General features: G+C 31.2%; 1 protein-coding gene and 1 long non-coding RNA gene across 7 annotated transcripts in view; one reads left to right on the forward strand and one right to left on the reverse strand.

Moving 5' to 3' along the window:
* The first annotated feature begins 4,044 nt into the window (after positions 1-4,044).
* Positions 4,045-22,778, forward strand: part of LOC130449716 (calcium release-activated calcium channel protein 1-like) — a 29,766-nt gene continuing 11,032 nt past the window's right edge. For 2 of the 6 annotated variants that reach the window (XM_056787687.1, XM_056787719.1), the window contains exons 1-2: positions 14,638-14,857; positions 16,076-16,206. In XM_056787687.1, the coding sequence (XP_056643665.1) occupies positions 16,090-16,206 (117 nt within the window). In that variant the 5' untranslated portion in view covers positions 14,638-14,857; positions 16,076-16,089. Of the gene's footprint in view, positions 4,236-14,637; positions 14,858-15,103; positions 15,298-16,075; positions 16,207-22,778 lie in introns of those variants that run through there. The other 4 variants (XM_056787696.1, XM_056787712.1, XM_056787704.1 and 1 more) reach the window with 3 other exon arrangements.
* Positions 19,108-21,299, reverse strand: LOC130449767 (uncharacterized). The gene is made up of 3 exons (XR_008910500.1): positions 20,224-21,299; positions 19,865-20,049; positions 19,108-19,378 (listed from the first exon to the last, which is right to left on the reverse strand). It is a non-coding gene; the product is annotated as an uncharacterized LOC130449767 (long non-coding RNA).

Below are 22,778 nucleotides of genomic sequence, written 5' to 3' on the forward strand. Positions count from 1 at the left end.
CAATTGTGCCTCCATGATTCGTTTTAATGGTAAATCGACTTCAAATTCAGTTACTGAAACGTTCTGAGGCTCATGTAATCTAGTGTACTTAGGTGCCATCATGTTCTTATATACGTTTACTGCATTCTGTTATATATTTTATCATTATACTTGTGTTTTTGGCTTGTTCAAGATAATTATAAAATAGTAAGTACTAAATTGTCACATTTTTTGACGACTAATTTATTACTATTTATTATACTTTTTTCCAAAATTTTTCCGTTTACTATTGAAAAACGTAATAAAACATGCTCTGACAGCCCGTAGTTCATATTTACTGTGGCGCTGCAGTCACACACGAAGCGAATTGCCTTCAAAGCGTTTTTGCACAGTATTCGCTATGTCCTAGAGCGTTAGCAATCCCAGAAGTTCTTCTTTTGGACCTTGGGAAGACATATATCTAACAAAAAAAATAACTTATGCCGTGTCTTTTATGTCGCATGATTTATCGATAGCAAACGAAAAGGCGTAGGTGTGCCATAGGTAGGAAGCGAAAAAAGCGAGTACAAGTCGCTGAGATATAGAATCGATGCCTAGTTCTCGTTAACAGTTTTAGAACGATATTTAAATATATTTTTTTATATATAAAATTAATAAAAACGAAGAAACGCAGCTTCACATCCAAAGAGCCGCATGTGCCTCTCGAACCGCAGATTGCCCACCCCATCACTAAGATAACGCACTTAAATCACTACACTGAGAAAAATAATAAATTCTAATTTCAAATATGAGGCCATAATGACACTAACTTGAAAGTTGTACAGAAATCATGTTTTGTAAACGTATTTTGAATAAATATAAACCATTTTTATTATTTTTGTAGACACGACTTATGACTTAGTCTGTCATAATTATCCGGTACATTATAGCGAATAAGAAAAATTGATTTTCATTTCTAAAAATACATATGAAGAAAAATAATCGTCTTCAATCTTCATAAAAGTGAAGTGAGGTTATTACGAAGCATATTTTTTAAGTAAGTACTGTTTTGCGATTCCGCCGCCGCAACCCCAAGGTCGGCGTTCCGCACATGCGCGCTGGTTACCTACATCTATTGTCTACGCACTGACGCCATTACAATCTGATTCTTCATTGTTACGTTGTTTATTAAGTGTTTAAGATGCCTCCGACAATCGTAAGTCCCGCCGATTGTGAGGTACGGGCTGTTATACGATTTCTTAGTACTAAAGGCGTAAAACCGATCGATATTCATAGTGAGATCTGTGAAGTTTACGGACAAAACATTATGAGTGATGGAATGGTAAGGAAATGGGTGAGAACATTTAAAGATGACCGCACAAATGTCCATGATGAAGAACGGAGTGGGCGTCCTTCGGTCGTTAATGAGGATTTGGTGCAGAAAGTGGACGAAAAGGTGAGACAAAACAAACGCTTTACAATTTCATCATTGTGCGACTATTTTCCTCAATATTCTCGTAGTGTTTTGTATCGCATTGTGACCGAGAACTTGAAATACCGGAAATTGTGTTCACGTTGGGTTCCAAAAATGTTGACGGATTTGCACAAAACCCAACGTTTAGACAGTACATTGACTTTCCTTGAGCGGTACCACAATGAAGGTGAAGATTTTTTACACCAAATTATTACTGGTGACGAAACATGGGTGGCCTACGTCACACCAGAATCGAAACAACAATCCATGGAATGGTGACATTCATCATCACCCAAAAAAGTGAAGTTTAAGCAAACAATTTCTGCCCGGAAAATCATGTGCACAGTTTTTTGGGACAGAAAAGGAGTATTGCTAGTGGAGTTTCGGCCTCGTAATGAGACAATCAATGCAGCGTCTTATTGTGAACAATCTGCGTCGTGCAATCCAGAACAAAAGACGTGGTAAGTTGAGCAAGGGTATCGTTTTGCTGCATGACAATGCCTGTCCACATGTGGCTAATCGGACCAAAGATCTTATCAAATCTTTTCAATGGGAAACTCTAGATCATCCTACCTACAGCCATGATTTGGCGCCCAGCGACTACCATTTGTTTCTGTACTTGAAGAAACACCTGGGCGGGCAGCGTCTTCAAGACGATAATGTAGTCAAAACAGTTGTGGTTAACAAGTGAGGCGGCAGAATTTTATGAGGAAGTAATTCAAAAACTGCCACGTTATGACAAGTGCCTCTATATTCACGGAAATTATATAGAAAAATAGATTAAGGTACAGACTTTCATGTAAAAATAAAATTATTGCAATATCTTTGCACTCCTTTTTTTAATTCCAAAACGATACTTACTTAAAAAATATGCCTCGTAAATGCTTGACCGCGATTTTGGGAATGTGTTTTTGAAAAGTATCAAAATAACACTTAAGATTATTAACCCAGAGTATAAAATATTTATTTTAGTTGTACAGGTATAATTAATATTGGCCAGTTAGCGCTATATTTCATATCAGCATAAGTAGTTTTTATGTGTATACTATTTTATAATAGTGAATGAATAGTGAAATGAATCAAAAGTAACTATATAAAGTCGCCCTAAATCCTATATAGTGTCTACCATAAATCAGAGTCTATCATTAGTTTGTGAGGTACAGGGTAGTGTAGATTGTTAGCAACGGTGTGAAGAGCGGACTGATGTTGCTTAATGACCCGCTTTAAGTTTAATAATATGATTTTTATTTGTCTGCACACTAATACTGGTAAGTATTGGAAAAGTAAACGTTTGTTTTCTGGTAAAGTTAGTTGTTGAAAAAGTGTAGTGAGGGTTCCAAGCATAAATTATGAGAGAAGAACGTCGAAAGTTACAGGGGGTCGAAATCTGAATGTTTGACTCAAAAGTATGATAAATATAGTGATTGAATAGATGGGTGTTTGTACGTAAGATATACTTTTATTTCATTGACTTTTAAAAAAATGTTTTCCAGCTACAATACATTTTTGCATGTTTTTTATATGGTTGGTAATATTTCTGAACATAATTTTACATGAATCCAATTGTCTACCATTGCTATTAAATTATATACATATATTTAACGATATTTCGAACAATTTTAGAAAAGATCTGCGAAAAAAAATTATTGAAAAATTCATAACGTGAAGAAGTGAAAACTCCTCCTCCAAAAATAGACCTTAGAGGTTGACTGTGAACATTATCTGTATTTTACAGGTGAATTTTGCACCTCAAACGTCGGTTTCACGTTGTTTCACGTTTTATAGACGGTATTTACCGGTAAACTCTGGTTTAAACGTTGCCGGCCGCCGGTCTGGAGGTAGTTTAAACTTCAGTTTAATATGAAACGAAGGATCCGAACTTAACTTTTTTATATTTTTTACAATATTATATAGGTTTTTGGTATAATGATCGAGGATTTGAACTTTATATTTGATGAACTTGACGATGATTATGAAGAAATTATTAACATTGTCATTGCTCCGAGAAAACAAAAAGGGAATCTTACAATTTTCCCAGATTTTTTATTGTTGTTGTGGTTCAATCGAAAAGTCGATCGTTTTGTTATTTTCAGCATTAACTTCTCCCAATTTTTTTCCACCACATTAACTTTTTTTTTCATTTGACTGTTCATTTTTTCACGAGTTTCAGAAGTGCTACCTCATAGAAATTATACGATTTTTTTTGTTCTTCATACTTCATCATTATTTAAGACAAATACTCGTATCTGAAAAATTTTGTGACAACTGGAAGAAAAATGTCTTTTTAACTGTGACTTGTAAAATAATTAGTTCTGGTTCATTCTTGGTTTAAACTATAGTTTAAATCGAAGTTTAAACTTTACTCTACTCAGTTTTAACCTAGGTTGTAAAATTGACCTTAAATCCGATCTACATATGGCACGTAATTTTTAATTACAGAATTGGAGGTTACTACTTTGTACATTACACTTTCTAAACAAACATTGACTATTCCTTACATGATAGAAATCAATGAAACCGGCGCGGCGTCAAAAATAAAGAAACAAACTTCCCATCAAGACTTTACTCGACGTCGAAAACGCGGCGTTGTACGCCTAACCGGAATAGCAGACAAATTAATAGTAGAGTTTAAACAGTTGAACACGCGCATTTTCCAATTCATCGTGTATATGATTCAGAAATAAATTTTTTCGTAAGATTTAAGCTTACGGGAATTTTTGATGACTGACAATGTTTTGCAAGTGATTAAGTGCATAATCAAATGTTAATATTTATTGGATTTGTACATTTACGTAGTACGTAGGTAAATAAGCGATTCCTTATTTTGTAAAATAACTTGAGCTAGGTTGACAGTAGCCCAGCCAAAAATTTCGTCTTTTTATAGATTAGTTGTGTGTATGACAATAATAATTTCGAAAATACTACAGTGACCTTATTTATTCGTGCGGCTATATTTAATGTTTTCATCAATTAAACTGAGTATTTCCTACCTGGCAAAAATCAGTATTTTTATCTAATTCCAGTAATAATTAAAAAGGTTCAGTACCATGTATAAATGAATATACTTGGTATATAATGTTTTCTATTTTCAGCAGGACCCTATTAACTATTAATCAGGATCCAAATCATTATACTTGCAGTTTTTAAGGACAATAAAATAGACACAACTCCAAAAGTCTTGCCCACCCTTGTAAACTTTTGCTTATGTAGAGTGTTTCTTAATTTTGTGACACCTTATCATAAAAATGAAAACAATATCATAACAAAAAATTATTTTCGTCCGAAAATATATGAATTTTTGTGAAAGAAATCGGATTTAACGATTTAACTTAACAGCGAGTTCATTTAAATTTTGTTGAAAATGCCGGGTGAAATGATTTCTGAGTTTGATCGAGGAAGAATAGTGGCCTTACATCAAGAAGGTTTATCTAATCGCCACATTGCCCTTCGTCTGATTATGTCACGGACTTCGATGAGGCAGATAGTGACCCTTTTCCAGGAAACTGATAACGTTGCGCGAAGACCGCCCCGTTCCAAGTCACTCTTTGCTAACATACCGAAGGGCAGTTTCGAGAAGTACCATTAGAAGGAGATTACATTCATCGATTCTAAGGGCAAGAAGACCTTTAAGGGTGTCTAGACTTTCACAACGACACATAGCTGCCCGTCTCCAATGGGCCCAAGAATACAGGGATTGGTTTTACAACAATGGCGTAAAGTTCTTTTTTCCGACATGTCCCGATTTGATTTCCACAGGGATAGTCGGCGGAAAAGGATCTGGTGAGTCCCAGGTAGACAGGAACGACTCAATTTTACCATAGATGTTGTTATCTATCAAAGAGAATCCGTGATAACAGGTACCATATACGCGGAAAACAAGACGATAGTTCAGCCCTTACGCAATGAATATGGAGCAAATCTCATTTTTCAAAATGATAATGCCAGACCACATCTGTATATTCTTGGTTACGTAAATTCAATTTTTTTGCTTCAAATATATTGTTATTACACTAAAAAATAAGATTGAGCACCTTTTATAAATTTAAATATATTGTTTTATGAAATAAAATATATTTAAATCTATAAAAACTTTTGGAGATGTGAATAATACTGGGCTTCGAATTTGGCAACTAGGAAAACTAAATACCCGATAATGTGAAAGTAAAATTATTATTTATATTATTTAAAGAGAGGTGATATTGGTCATTCACACTATATATCTATAGCCTTTAGTTGCGATTATAATAATAAATGTTTTTGTTGATGCAGTTCTTTGATTTTTTAGACTTTTTTATATGTTTTGTCGTCTTGGTTTGAGGTCTTGTCTTAATAAAAGTTTTTAAAACAGTTGAAAATATTGACGTTTCAACCTATTTTGGTCTTTATCAAAACATGACTTGACATTGCCAACTTGCATATTTATATTATTCAATAGATTACCCACAATATTAATATCTTAGTAAAAATCTGTTTCAACTACAATAAATAACTTTTACCTAGATGTTATAAAATAAAAAGTAGTCATCAATTATATTATTCATAGTTGCATTAAAATTTATAACTAGAACTTTAAATTTTACCCAAATTGTTCATATTTTTTAGCATTCTCTTCTCGTTCCTATTTTTATTATTTTATTCTGGCGTTTGATTCCGTACCAAGAATTTTTCTAATCGAATGTATGTTTTTTTTGTATTCCAGGGTTTGCTAATACAACTTTATTTTATTATATCGTATTGATGACCTTTCAAACTATTTTCCAAATACTAAAATGTCTGTCCTATGTAAACAGAGGCCCAATATTTACAAGATGCTTGATATAACTAGATATATAGTAGTACTTCTTTTTTTGAGTATTTTAGATCTTAGTTCAATAAATATTTCGCTAGGGTAAACCTTGAAATTGTATCCCACCATTCGAGGAATTGAAATAAAAAAAGGTTATTATTCAGAATATGTTTATTTATTAGTTTTAACCCCTCACTCTATTTGCACAATTAAACTTTAAGGAACCTTCTAGAATTTAAAAATGTCTTAAATACCTCAATTAAATAAATTTCTTATTTGTTTACCTTTATTCTTTTTTCCTTGCCTTTATTCTTGCCACCGCACTAGTTGTATTTCTCTGAGAAGTTTGTGCTGTCTTCAAAAAACTAGCCAGACACAACACTGCAAGCACTGATTGCAGTCAAATTTCTTTTTCATCTGGTAATAAAACAAATAACTTTTATATGGCTCACAAAAACGTCTGTCAAGTGATTGGAGAGCTTGGGTAGTAGGGCAGGACAAGTATAGACTAAACGGTTTAACATAAAACGAATTAAGTCAATGACTAACGATCAGTCGCAGACTACATTTTAGTACATATTTTTCACCACGATGAAATAAAACATTTTTTTTTCATCATGTTTATTTTTTAACATCGTCTTTCTACTCAATATACCCATTTACGTATGCGAAAACTCTATTATCTGATAAAAATCTTTATCCTGAATGTGAATTTTTGAGGTTGGAAAACAGAAAAAATTCGCCTGTGGCGGCGCGCAATTCGAAGTGCAATTTTAGCCATTGTGATCACCAAATGCGGTTACATTTCTGTTATTCCTCTCTTCACTTGATCAAGCAATTATGCATAAAACTATCTTGTTATTGTTGTACTTTTTTGAAAATAGCCAATGAATACAATCCCGTGACAACGGTCACTGATCCCAATCTCTTTTCCAGCCGATTAAACCGTTCTTTGCATTTTTTGAAGCAGATTTGCCCTTTACAATTCACTGTGTTGAATATTTTTTAATTTCAAGAGTGTATTGGTGGATCCACGCAAAAATCTACTAATTTTGTCTATACCTCGTCAATGATGTCTAGGAAATGTTTATTGAAATGCGCTTTTGGTCCAAAGTTAGCAAACGCGAGACCCAACGCGCGGATGCATAAATATTCAATCACTATATGACAAATTCATTCTTTTGAAATAGCGAAAGACTCTTCCATCTCTCTAGCCTTAATTCGATGGTCGTCCAGTACCATTTGGTGAGCTTTGTCGGTTATATCGCTAATTGTCGCAGTATTTGGCCGTCCTGAACGCTCGTCGTCAGTCATACTATACGGCCACATTTGATTTCAGCTGTCCAAACTTTTACTGTCGCTAATGATGGTGTAGTGTCTACGTACACAGTGTCTAACTCATCTTTCATTTGCGTAGGCAAAAGCAAATATTCAATGGTAGTTGGTGAAACAATGTTTTCCACTATCAGAACGACTCCTAAGATTGTCAAAGAGGAACTAAGTAAATGTTCAAAAATGGATGAAATTTTTGTGAGAATTTCTCAATGGATGGATATTGATAAGAGCTGACATCTTTGTTGAATAAATAATATATGAATTAATGGGAGTAGTGAAGAAAAATTATCAGTAACCGAAACGAGAACTTCTTAATCGATTGAATCGGAAAACCTGATATTTTCAATCTTTTTGATGCAGAATTATATGAAGAACGATCATTTTAATATCAATTAATAATAATAAAACCCAATCTTTCCAACCCATTGAAACAATTAGAACCAAAGATTATAAAATTTCAGTTTATTTGTATGTCGAAAAATTCACAAATTTATAGCAAAAAAAAACAAAATAAACTGTTCGTTTGTAACCACATAAAAACCATACCAATTATAAAGTTACGTAACATATAAAAAACGTTATAGCCAGTCTAATCATTATACAGAAACTCTAGTTGTTGTTTATAAACTCTTCCTAACAGCCTTGTTAAGAACAAGGTCAAAAAATATAATAAATCGGTCGTTTAACTCAAAACTAACATTTTATATATTTTTACTGGAACTTAATATTAAGGTCTTTCATTAAAACCATTATTTGAACACAATTCAATAACTAAGAAGTTGTCTCTCAAGTTGTCAGTAACCTTCTAAATGAGATTATAAGAAATTAAAACTCATTTAAGATGGAGATCCCATTTTTTTATTTATAAAATACCCCATTTGTTAATATAAAAATTAATCATGTTAATTGATCGATGAATAATTCTTATTAAAAGTTAAATAACTCAAGTTTACTTAGTAGTGTACCATAGGTTTCAGTAATTCACTACTGCGAACTATAATACGCCTTTTTCACTTCCACTTACACTAACTCTAAAGGTTTTGTCTTCTTACTATTATATATCATTATTGTACAAGATCTGGATGACCTCGAGATTACATGGTGGAGCCATTATTCATGACTTCTTGAAAATTGGTCCATTATCTGTTCAACAAATCCCGGTAAAAGTAACTATTGTTGCAGAAAGAAAAAACGTTGGTTATGCTTCTTAATATGAAATCTCTATGTTATAAATAAATTCCTCTGCATACCACAGCCCCGAAGCTGGATTCCATATGTCCATACTGGTTCCAGGATTTGTTTGAATGTTATACAAACCCTGTATAAAATGAATAATTTTTCAACATAAATTCAAATACGTGTGACCTTGCTAAAAGCAACCGAACAGAAAGCATTTTTGTATTTTTAAAGGTATCCTCGTAAAAAAATAATTTATAAGGGTGTGCAAGGGTCAAATTTTTTATAAAAGAACTAAGAACTCAGAAAGTATGTAGAAAAAAGTCTTGAGACAAAAGTATACTAAAATTTTACATAGGCTTCAAATATGTATTAATATACAGGGTGTTCTATTTAAAACAACAAAGTTGTACCGGAAGTCGGACGTCTTTGAAAAGATCGTATCCGAAAACCCAAAATTTTCATGATTTTACTATAAGTATTTATATATATACAGATAGTTTTAACTCGTCGTGGGACACCCTGTATAGAACAAGCCTATGGTAAAGCGGATATTGCCGTCCGCCATATGCAACAACCATCCTGGTCAACCAACTTTTCCTTATTGCTCTTTTCTTAACTTTTCTATGCTCTTGATTCAATACCGACGATGAACTGTTAGTATTCTGCACTAAAAACATAGATTTATGTGATGTAGGAATGTCTAACCTAACCTAACCTAAAATTCAGTTTTAATCTTCTACTGCTAAATTTTTTTTGTTTATGCATTTTGTTTTATTAAAAATTATATCACGACTGAGATTATAAGTTTTCTTGTGAAAATGTAAAGCTGCATTCTTGATTTGTGTTATTAGAACGAATGTCGAACGCTTTCTTGTTTGCTTCGATGTACATATATCATTTTGATCAATTCTCGTATTGCAATTATGAATTTTTTTGTTTACTTAACATCAAACTCCGAATGTTTATGAAGATGTGTCAATTATCTTTTTTCTGTTCTCAGTAAAGTAAAAGTAAACGAAACTGAGATATTAAGATAATAGTGTTTATGTTAGAAATATTCTTAATAACATGTAGTATTTTTGGACAAGCGCGAGTGAATTATACCGAATAACCAACAACAAAAAATATATCTAGCGATTTGCTTGAAATACTAGGTGCCAAAATTGTTGGAATTAAATATTTCAACCAATTTTCATGATCTCTGTGGTCCATACTTTTTATTTTTTATGAAATGATTGTATAATTTAATATAAATTTCAAAAACAAAAATTGTCGAAATTATACAGGGTGCTCAAGGACTTGATGCAAATAATTAGATAGTAAGTAGATAACGTGAAAATAATGTATAAAACAATTTTTCTCATACTACCCTTCATTTCTGAGTTATAGGACTTTAAAGTTGCGAAATCAGAACTTATATTTAAGTATATTTTCTAATTTAAACACCATAAACAAAATATTAGACACTATGATAGGTAAACAAATAATATGAAAGAGAGACTAAGAAAAAACCAACTAAGCTTAAGAAGAGATGCAGTATATTTGACAATGGAGATATGGAGACAACGCTATTTAATACAGCTCTTTAAAGAACAATAAACGAAACTGCAATCAAAAGAACGCTTACACAAAAACACGTCTAGTTAATTGCTTATCAGGAAAACAAGCAAAGCAAAGAACGAAAATTAGGAATAACCAAATGTATGATAAGTACCCCACTTAAGCAACCGTTGAACTTCGACGTTAGTGAGAAGGCTCAGTGGCCTAGGATGCGACTATGTAGGCATGCAGAAAGGAGCTGGTGCAAAGTACAGCTCATTTTTATGGGCTTAATTAAGCCTTGGATTAATCCAAGGCTGAAGCAGTCGTGCTAAGGGATGAATGAAACCTGAGCTCTAATTAGGTGTCGCCAACAATATCTGCAAGAAACCTGGTGAATTTCCAAGGGCCCTGCAAGAGTAGGTATCATTACAAATCCCCCTCTTCTCCCGAGGGTTCTGAGCAAACAGGGATCGACTACGGAACGCATTAACCCCAAAGCGTCGGTTTCTATCGATGTCGAAGGCCTGATTAGTGCTTTAACAAAGCCTAGCATAAATGTCGCATCGCAACGTAAGTGGCACGGAGAAAAAGAAAACGATGAAAGGCCAAAGCTGCTGTGACGGCTCAGTGCTTAACGATGCCGGATTCTAAGGTTGCCTTGACCTCCAACCCTCCTTCACTCAGAGCTTCCATCCCGGAGGTCAATGTAATGTATTTTAAGAGGCCAAAAACCCCTAGTTCTACTCCAAATGAACAACGACTTGGCTCCAAAAGCCGTAAAACTGCTCCCACAGTAGGAAGATTGAATCTGCAGTTAGTCGTGAGTCGAGCGGGACATCCCTGGCCTTATGGAAAAATCGTTGCAGGATTTAATTGAAGCGATGACTGGGGCCATCATGCGGTTTCCATTCGGCTTAGGAATTAATCCACCGCAGCTGCTCTTTTTTTCGACTGGTTGGGAATCATATTCTCATTTGTCAAAAGGTTCAAGTAAAAGCGCCTGATCGTCCTTTGGTAATCTCAAGTAAAACACGAGGGGCCTATCTGAAGCCATCGATGATTAACGGCTCTTGGCCTCCTACTATTCTACAATGAACTATGATAAGCGCAACAAGAGATACGAATAGAACCAACAGACGACACTGTCATTATGGCAAAATACACGACAACGCTGCAAGAAAACTACAAACATCATTAAATATGTATATTGAATATAATGAACACTTGTATTAAGCGCTGGCGAATCAAATCTTGTACAATAATGATATACAATAGTAAGAAAACAAAATCTTTAGTTAGTGTGAGAGTGAAAAAAGCGTATTATAGTTCGAAGTACGAATTACTAGAGCCTATTGTATACTAGTAAGTAAACACTTTCGTTTCAAACCGCTACTGCACAAATACTATAATAGTGACGTTAACGTATTTTGAGAAATCCTTAGACAAATATCTAAATACCCAAGGCACTACTCGTTTTTTACCCCACCCGTCTAGGACGCCCTCTAGGCGCGCAGTCTCCTTATTTAATATATTTATCAATTTTCATTATAAATCATTTCTATTATAATTTCAAGTAATTTTTTTTTCACTGCAATGTATTTTCTGCACACTCATGACAGTTTTCGAATAACAACAAGTTTCATTTCTGACGCTGTTAATCCTAACCTAACCTAACCTAACTTAACCTAACCTAACCATACATTTTCATACAATAAAAGCACCTAAGGTGAAAGTCAATATTGAGTTTAAAGAAGAAATTATTTTCAATTGTTATTAAACAAATAATGAAAGTATTCAACGAATTTAAAATATCAAAACAAACCGTGAGTAAATTGGAATTATATATCATTTGAAAGATATGCGTTGAATTCCCATATGGTCGATGATAAGTATGTTTATATAGAATGAATAATACCACATTCGATCGTTATAAATGTATTGAGGATATATTAAGGCCTGATTAGAATAAATTATAGTAAGTGAATAGTGTAATAAAACCTCAAACAACTGGCATTGGACACGTTTATTTGATAATAACCTGTACACAAATACAATTGAAAACAAGTGAATAAATATATATTTTCATTTTAATCTGTTGTTAGTATCTAATAACAGAAACATTATCTATATTTTTATTTCCTGTTTTATTAGCCTTCAAGTATTCTTGGCAGAGATTGATTTACCAGCAGGCTGAGTAGGCTAGAGCCTAGGGCAGCAAATTTAGTTCATAAATTTTTTATTTCGATCTACAAATTGGACAAAAAAATTAATACACACACGCAAAATACGAATTTCAAAAATTGGAGAGAAATTTAAATATTTAGCAAAAATCAGAATATGTTCCTATATACAGTGCTGAATAATAAACATCTCCACATAAACAACTGCTAAACGCTTAATTAATTTTTCTTACGACCACTTATGAAAATGAGAGATTGCACACTCATGTTTGCCTAAGAAAGTAGCTTATTTCACACATGTACTAAAAAATAACAAAACATACATATACAGAAATGCTTCTTTTTCTTATCTTATATATGGTCTCGAACGATAGAGGGAATATGAATCTGGCTGGGTACCGAAAGGCGAAAGGCCAAATTTATGAAGACTGAAGAAGTAGGCAATATGATTTTTTAAGGTTATATTAGTGTTTACAATAAAAATTGAAAGTTTGTTGTGATTTGTGTTCATACTAGTGTCTGCAATTAAGTGTTATTACTATTATTGACTATACGTTTTTCTTGTGAGCTTCTAAGAGCGTTAAAAAGGTAAATCTGACACGTTGGTCAGCTGGAGAGGATGCTTGTAAAAATTTGAAAGACTCTTCTTCTCAAAACTTTGCAATCAATCAACGATTATTGTATTGTTTTTTTTACAAACAAGTTGAATGTTCAAATTCAACATAGGTTTAGTTACCTTGCTGATCTTTACAAATCACTTAGTAAGTTTCTCATAGCTGAACGAGAGAATTTCAAGTACTTTGAAGAAAAGGCGATCGAGTTAAGCGTATCGAAAGAATATACTAGAGAGATGAAAAAATAAAAGACAAAAAAGAAGATTTGATAAAGATATTGAAATATCTGCAATTACCTCAAAAATACTCATATCCGAGTTAGCAAAACGGCAAGAGGGTTATCGAGGATTTAACGAGAAATTTTCATTTTTTACCAAAATGAGTGAGTTGATACTAACATTTCTGTCGGAAAAAGCCAGCCATGTATCCTAATGATTTAAAAACAGACTTAATTCAGGAATGCATACACTTTCAAAGCTACCTTACGTCTGAAAGAATCTCAATAAAACCAACTTCTGGATCATTCATTCCTGCGAGAACAGAATCTAGGAAACGTTTCTCCAAACTTGAATATAGTACTTCGTATGATTCTTTGTACATCAGCGACAAATTGTTCAGGTGAAAGAAGCTTCTCTTGCTTGAAGAGAGTACCTACGTTCGACTTTGAGTCAAGAAAAGCTAAACGATTTTGCTCCCTTGTAAGTATATAGAATCAGAGCTAATGAACAAGATTTCGTACGACGATATAATAAATGATTTTGCTAAATCCAAGTCTCAAAAAAGTATTAATCCTTCTATAATTGAACTTATAATACTAACAAATAATTAAGAAAAGATATATTTATGGTATTGTTTTTAAACTGTAAGTGTAATAAATAAATATATATCAACGTTCACCAAATGTAAGCTTTATTCATATTATGTACGTATTGTATAGTTTAAAAAGTGGTACATGATTGCGATATTTATTATTTGCGTAAAACGATGTTTTTTGATAATTCTTCGCACTTAATAATCAGTAATTGATTAAAAACAAAAATGTTTTTATATGCAGAGTAATTATTAACTCTATAAATCCAAAAAATTCATATTTTCCCTAGCTAAAACATATCAAATGAATGGATTTCATGTGTATACGCAAAATTTTTTTAAAATTTAATTTGATTGGCTTCAATCGACGTTTCTTAGATTACAACGACTATTATTGTGTGCAATTCCAAACTACACCTTTTTCAAACGAAAAAAGTCAGTATGGAACCGTTTTTAGATTGTTTATCAGTTGTTGATAGAAATAGAAAATTTTAGATAAAATAGCTTATGTAAATATCCGTTATTTTCAAACATATTACTATCTACATAGTATATTATAAACCGATTTTCTATATTTTGGTTGCTTGCTTGTTTTTATATGAACAATGGAAGTGTTCTATAATTTGAGTTTAGAGATTTCAAATTAGTCTCATCTAGTCCTGCATAGATGGCGGTAAGGTGTGAATATTAAGAAATATATAAGCCTCTCATAAATATGTGATCCTAATACAAAATACGAAAACATGATGGTTTTGAAACATTCTGATTGATTGGCAAAACAACGATACCGTTGTATGGTATTGAAAACTAGTTATAAGAGTCTTGAATGTTTAGCCAAGATTCGTGGTATGCAATGTATGCCAACGATATTAATTTTTGTACCGATTGCAGTTTGACTGAAAATTGCACTTGGTTAGATGAAGAACTATTTAAAAACCATATTTTTCTGAATAAAGTGAACATTTTCAAAATCGAATAGGTACGTATGTATCTCTTTCTAGTACCGCATATGATTAAGATATAAATTAATTAATTTTTCTGTAAAAAATATACATTTAAATGAATAGAACTGTGATTCTGCTGAGTACAGTTACTATTTAAATTGAAAATTGGAAAGGTTACTTTCTATCGAATATAATCGTTTTTCCGTGTACCAGAAGTCACAGCCTTAAAATAATTATAAATATGGGGAATTACTAATTGAGCTGGCAACGGAGCGAAACTCACAACACCATGAAACTAACCTCGTTTCCTCGAAATGCTGACGTTTCGTATGTGTGCAATTAAAATATTGTTTGGATTAATCCCATAATGTAAACAAATTCCGGAATCTTCAAAGCAAGTGGTTGTATGAAATAGTTAATCATACTTCCGTCGATTTATTTGTATCTGTGTTTAGTGCAACCAACCATAACAATGGTAAATTTTGAGTAATATTTTTTTTTATCGTTTGCATTGTAAACTTTAACCGAGGGTCTTTGATGATTTTTCTGTATAAGATTATTATTCGATTCAAATTAATTATTTCTTTGTATATACAATATTTGAACATATGAAATTTACCAAATTAAGGTAAAAATATGTTGTAACTTATTGTCAGTTGTAATTATTTTAAATTTTCTTCCATGCAATCATATCTACTGTAAATGGCTCTTAGTATTATTATTTAAAAAAATGGAATATATACAAACTAAATTATTGGACTGAATGTTATTACTTTCAAAATATACTTATTTTTTCTAGTGTCAATAAAGCTAATAGAGATTGATTTCAATTTCAATATTTGTTATGTTTAAGTTGCAATTTCAATATTTATTATGTTTAAGTTGCAATTTCAAAGTTAGGAAACATTTTTAAGAATTTATTTAAGAATAAATTACTATTATCTAATAGTATAGGTATGTACATTATTATGCTTTGAGACCACAGTGCTTGAACATTCCTTTTTTATCTACAGTAAACATTCTATTTTGTAACAGGATAGTCAGCACATAGAATTAGTATATACACAGCATGTGTGATTGGGGTATAATTTGTACAATCAGTAGACCTGTCTTATTATAACAACAATTATTATTCTCACCATCAAATTGCTCCGTAGATGATCTGCCATTCTAATTTCTTGTAATTTTCAATGCACTTCAACTTTGTATGTTTGTCTTTAGTATGCTTGTTACAGTTAAATGTTTTATTTCAGGAATCTTGTAACAGATGTCTGTCTGGAGTACCAGTGCTGTTTGTCTAGATTTAAGCAACTCACATTATAAGCCTCAGAACACAGATGATAGCTTCAATAGATTGAGAAATCACAATCATCATTCCTCACATGTAAGTTGCTTTTTTATATATAATATTAAATTCAACATCAGTAATGTGATAAATATTAATAAATATGGATTTAGTCCACAAAGGCACGGAAAATTATAGGTATAGTTGTTTGAAAAATATAATTTCTAATTCCTCTTTCAATTTATGGACTAAAAATATTTTTCAAGCGTATTTAAAAATTAGTTTTTTGGCCAAAATATCTCTAGTTGCTTGAAACAGTTCATTCTAAAGGTTAAACTGACCTCAAAATACTACTATTTATAAATTTGATATTAACTGCCCCATTTATTATTTGTGTTATATTTCTTTTTTGCATACTATGATTGTTTATGTGTAGAATCAGTTCTAAAATTAAAATTATCTCAAAACATGGAAAGTGTGTATAAAGTGATATGTTTTTTTATGAAATCGATTTTCAAAATACTTGTATATAAAAATAGGAATTGGTAAACAGTTATAAACACAGTAATTCAAACAATTAGATAACGGGAAGATAAAACCTGCTGTTAACCAATTCTAATGTTAACATATATACAGATGGAGGTCGCATATTATTTATATTTAGATGGTTCAAGTGAATTTCACATATCAAAATACTAGTACATACAATAGGTCATCCCACATTACCTGAGAATAAATCAGTAAATTTTTTATTTACTTATTTTGTTTAGATTAGGTTTGAAAGCTGCAAGTATATTATCACAAAATAATAGAATTATATTTCTGAATCGTCTTGATTTTAGGTTTTTTCTGTTATGAAATAATGGAATTTTGATAATTTCTTCTTCTTTCTTCCATAATAGGTTTAACGCCTATTCCTTCTTCGATATATTTCCTCGCCCTGGCCCTAGATTGTTATTTCACCTCTTTAATGGTCGATCTCCATTATTTGTTACAATTGGAGATGCATTCCTTACTATTTTTACCAGTCTAATATCTGTCATACGACTTAAATATTGGTTCCATTGTCTTTTACACTGTGATACCCATTAATTAATGTTATATCACACTTCACGTAATTCTTTCTGGACTTGTTTCTGTTGTGTTGGTCATTTTGTAAATTCATGCTTTGGTTTCTTCTCTTAGGTCTTCTACGTCTGTATAACTACAAGGTACTTATATTTAATTCTCTGTTGTTTATTTGACATTTTAGTTCTAATATGTCTCTAATGGGTTCTGTTGGCATGCATATGGTTGTTTCAATCAATATAGTCATTTTTTGTAAGATAAAAAGTATTTAATAATTCTTGAAGATCATCTTCATTTTGGCACATATCATGGCGTTACCAGAATAGCACAGAATTTTGATTTTCTAACACCTATTCCATAACCTAACTTCACATTTTTATGACTTCATCCAGTATCATGTTGAATAACATAGGACTACAAGGGTCTCCTTGTCTGATACCGCTATTGACTGTTATCGCTATAAACTGTTATCGAGTTTTGTTTATTTACCATTAATGGGAGCCTGAAGTATAATGTTTTTTAATAACTAAATACAAAAAATATAAAGAAAATAATATTGATATGAGGACTTAAAAATATTGTGGAAGCACTTATCTTCTTAAGTAAATTCCACTCCATGTTTATGAACTGATAAAGCACCATTGTATTCACTGAAAGAATGGAAAATAAAATCAATTAATCATATTTTGATTAACACTAACAAATTCATTTTATGTTCCCACTAATGGCATGCTTGTAGTTGTCATCAGTTTCAGAATACATAGTACAGATTTTGATAAGCTTCCAATATCAATGGAGCCTCCTCTTGTAAGGAATGTTTAAGCATCCTGTTAAATATGTAATCACATACAGGTGACAAATGCTATGAGCAATGTTACATCGTTTTGTGATAAAAAATATCTGATTCTAAATGAGTGGGCTTGTGAATAAAGTTTTGTATTGCTTGTGTGTACTTACAAGTAGCCATTACAAATAAAAAGATACACCCATAAATCGAGAGTTAAAATATTACACTCAAAACTTTAGCTTGGGTTATGCAGCCAAAATTAAAACTAAATTAAGATTAAACTAAACTTTCTTGATTGTAATATTTTGGTTAATGCAGTGAATTGAAGATAATTATAAATTACTGGTAAACTAATAAAAATATATGGATGTTTTTTAACATTTTCTATCAGTGTTCCATCATCTAAAGGATATTGCCGACTATTAGACATTGCTCTTTCCTATTTTGCATTAACACAAATAATATTTCCATAACCAAAGAACGAAGATATTATAAATAAATCATTACCACCAATACAGACTGACCTGATGTATTCTGTGCTCATCACAATTATGAAATTAAACTAAGAAGTTAAAGTTTGCGAACTTTTGTTAATTTTCTGCATAAATAATTTATTTTGTTAGTTTAATGGTAATTTTTAATGTTGGTTGCATAAACCAAGCTTTTTAGACAGTAATTTTGCATTGTTCATATCTAAGCAAAGATTATATAATCGGTAGATCTGCCACTCTGTATAAAAATTTGACGACAAAGTTCGATCCTAGCGACATCTCTCGGACTGACTTCGTACCAATAAAAAAGATTTCTATAATAAAAGATTTGATCTAAGGTTCATATCCATGCTAATTTCGACGGAAAATTGAAAATAACTCTAGTAATTTTAAATGCTCGAAGCTAGTTGTCGCATCAAATTGTGAATGAAACAAAAAGTATTATGCAAAATACTTTCATTCTGCTAACATTTCAAATTTAAATATTGTTTACAAGAAAATATAGATACCTGAAATTAAAATGCTGTTTAAATGAAGTATTTTGTGAAATATTTTGGTTTCATTTACAATTTATGTGACCATCTAAATTTCATTTAATTTTAAATGGTTTATATAAGATATAGGTAGATGGAATATTGAAACACAGGATGATAATTATAATTTTTATTTTGTTTTTGACATTTTATAACTATATCCACAAACAAAAAAATTTCCTTCGCACTTTAGCAGGCTTAGGACTGTCAACAGTGAGATGTGTTTAAAAAATGCTTCTGTTTGTACATGGTACATACAATGGTATATAAAAAACTGATTTTATAACCATGGTTAATTAATGATTACCGTTGTCTTTCTTGCAGCTTATTCATCACAACATCACAGTGTTTATATTGTTGATCTTTGCCCTTCAAAATTTTATTAATAATACCTATGTAATAAAAGATGCATATGTTAAAACTAATATTTACAAACATATTTACATAATCCTTATGATATGAACAAAATATTGAGGAAATGTCTGTCAAATCCTCCAAACGAAATATTTGTTTCTTTATGCCTAACGAATAAATTAACTGGGGCAATCTTTTAAAAAAATCACAGAATTTTGCTTAAGGTGCACATAAAACATTTTTTTATATTCCCTAGAATATATTAATGAATTTTCATTAATTAATTCGTTTGAAAATATTATATTTTTACACAAGTAGCATTTGAGACTTTTAAATAATTTCTTCGCTACTGAACCTGCCACATACGGAGTAACAAGTTCTAATCCTGCATATTTTGAGCTTCTATTGAATGGTTTATAAATTGAGACATTGACTATTGGAGAAAATAGCAACTCTTTTCCTCTGCATAACTTTTCACTAGGATTCATAAGAGGTTTATTGTCACAGTAAATATAAGTACTTACCAGGTAAATGTAGAGTTGGCAATGAAAGTTTTTTAAACCTGCCATTGGGGTTTCTACAAATTGGTTCAAAATGAATATCACATATTCTATGTGATGATAATACTGTATCTGCAAGTATTAACTTGGGGTTATTTATTCTTTGCAACTAAATTCTGCAAACGCCTTCATTCGTAGGAACGGAATGTCTATAAAAAAGTAAAATAAGAATAAAATCATTCAACATATTTAACCATTCAACAAAATGATTTCTTAAATACAAATTAATGAAGTTAGGAAGAAAAGAGTTATTCTCTTATAGATACAAACTTGATTTCAATTTAAATATTTTCATGTTGATAAATAGTAAATATTAATCTCACCTTATCGTTTGCTTATTCGTGCATCCTGGTCACAGTAGGCCTTTACTCGTTTACTCATATTGTGTAAGTAAACTCGCACAACAACAACAACAAGCACAATTCGCAGCAAATAATAACTTTTAAATGCACAAAAATGCAAATAGTTAATAAACAAAAAATATCAAACACCTTTGCAAGATGGACGTTGTTCATTCAATAATATTGGTTGTTTCTCGATGCATGTTTGCAACTTAGTTTCAGAATCCAGATTGACAAACATTCAAAAATAAAACACCAAAAAGTAAGCTTTTAGATGTGAGCCAGTAACAGAGGTGGCGTTGAAAATCGTCCTGAACTTCTCCTATTTCAGTGCGCAGGCCCTGTATCTAAGAACAATATTCTAAAACATTATAAAGTTTTATGAGGTTATGAGAAAAAATGTTATACATTAATGCACTCGCATTGTAAACTATATCTAATATTTATTTTCATAACTTCATCAAATATATTTTCACCATAATTAATAGAATGTGATAAAATTATTTACTATTGTGTAATTTTTGCCAATTTAATTTATATTTATGCTGACGGATCTATCTAAACTAAAAATAAAAAATCAACTTGACCTTGAGTCATCTTAGTGAACCAAATATAAAATAGGAAGTATGTGATGAAGTTGAAGTTATTATAGACCATAAATTATTATTCCAAATAATATTTTTCGTCATAATTCGATCAAAAGTACGTACTTTCAACCGGTCAAGAAAAAGAAAATCGTGTACTACATGGGCCAAAAGTTGAAATATCGCAGGGCTGAAAATTTAAATACATAAGTTCATTTAGGAAGCTACGGGGTGACATTATTTACTTATTTACTGTACCAATGTATCTAATGGAACATAAACTTACTAGAAAATAATTTTTGTGAAAATCTTTGTTTCCCTACTATGCTTTGGCGCTCATTGAATAGGTATGTTTATTAAATAAATGACATGTGGCTTTCCATAATAGAAGCATAGGTACTCATCTCAATAAATCCCTGAATTCGGTCTTTTAACTTTTTACCATATTTCATATACTGGGTAATTCATTGTGAGAGGTTACTAAAAATATTTGTGGTAACAATGGAAGAAATTTTTTTTCAATAAAATTACTCTCATTTGTTAGAGGATATCAATGAAGACACTATGAATCACTTGGTAAGTTGTATAGATTTGTTTATTTTCGTCTAGTCAAATGAAAGAACTATTAACACGATTCCAAGGTGAAAGATTGTTCTAACAGAATCAGCTCCCAAATAAATTTATAAAATTATGTAATAATTTATACATAAGCATAGAATATTGAAGAATATCTTCAATGTACATGTGTTTTTGCCACAATTTGTGAAATTGTGGGTACCAGCATCATTTTCTCTCCATATAATACTTCTCATCAATTTGTATAATCGTTCATGTAGTTCATTTTCGCCATACTTTTACAATTCCATACCTTCCAGATGTTCTTTAATTCTAACTATTTCTAATGACTTCTATTACTTTTTTTTGTTGGTTATTCTGTTAGTTCCTCCTTATTTTTTTCCGATTCATCTATAAAACTTCCATTTTCCACTTTCAACAGTTGTTGAAATAGCTTTTTCCAAATTTCTTTAAATTGGCTTTTCTCCTTTACCACTTCGTGGCTTCTATTTTTTATTCTTTTATTTGTCTTGTTTTTCTCGTTCATTTTCCTATGAAACGCATTTGTTTTATTAAGTTTTTCTTTATCAATATTTGTTATTTTGACTTCAATCCAGTCTCTTTTCGTTTGTCTATTTGTTTTATTGCATTCCATTTTCTTGTCTCTTCTAGTTTTTTGTCTTCTATGTTGTTTGTCATCTCAATCTTGTATTTTCCTTTATTTGTACATATTGTTGGCATTCTTCATTATACTACTTTTTTGTTAGTATTCTTTTCCTAATTTAAATGGTTTTTTGTAAACCACAATTACTTACTTTACTAATAAAGGTATCTGATGGAACATAAACTTACTAGAACTACTAGAATTTTAGTAAAAGTCATTTTTCCGTACTATGTTTTGGTATGTGGGTTTCTCTAATAGAAGCATAGATATTCATTTCAATAAATCCCTGAATTCTGTTTTGAACCTTTTCACCACATTTTACATACTAGGCGATTCTTTGTGAGAGGTTACTAAAAATATTTGTTATAACAATGCAAGAATTTTTTTCCAATAAAATTACTCTGATTTGTTAGAGGATATCGGTGCAGATACTATAATCACCTGGTAAGTTGTGGTGGAGATTCATTTCTTTTGTTCTAGTCAAATTAGATTCTAATGTAATAATTATCTGAATTTATCAAATAATAATGGTGGGAAAAGCCAAGTATTGTTTGAATTAAATATATAGTTTGTAGGTATTTACCTTATAAATACATTTTTTTCCAATTAATGGTAAGTACTGGAACTTCAGTCCAATTATATTTTCAACCGATACTGGTTTCACTCAAGCTTTAGTTATATTTAGCTATTATAGAAACAAAAATACAACATTTCAAAATCCATTACCTAAACTT

The sequence above is a fragment of the Diorhabda sublineata genome, chromosome 1 (genome assembly GCF_026230105.1).
Source record: "Diorhabda sublineata isolate icDioSubl1.1 chromosome 1, icDioSubl1.1, whole genome shotgun sequence".
NCBI classification, from domain to species: domain Eukaryota; kingdom Metazoa; phylum Arthropoda; class Insecta; order Coleoptera; family Chrysomelidae; genus Diorhabda; species Diorhabda sublineata.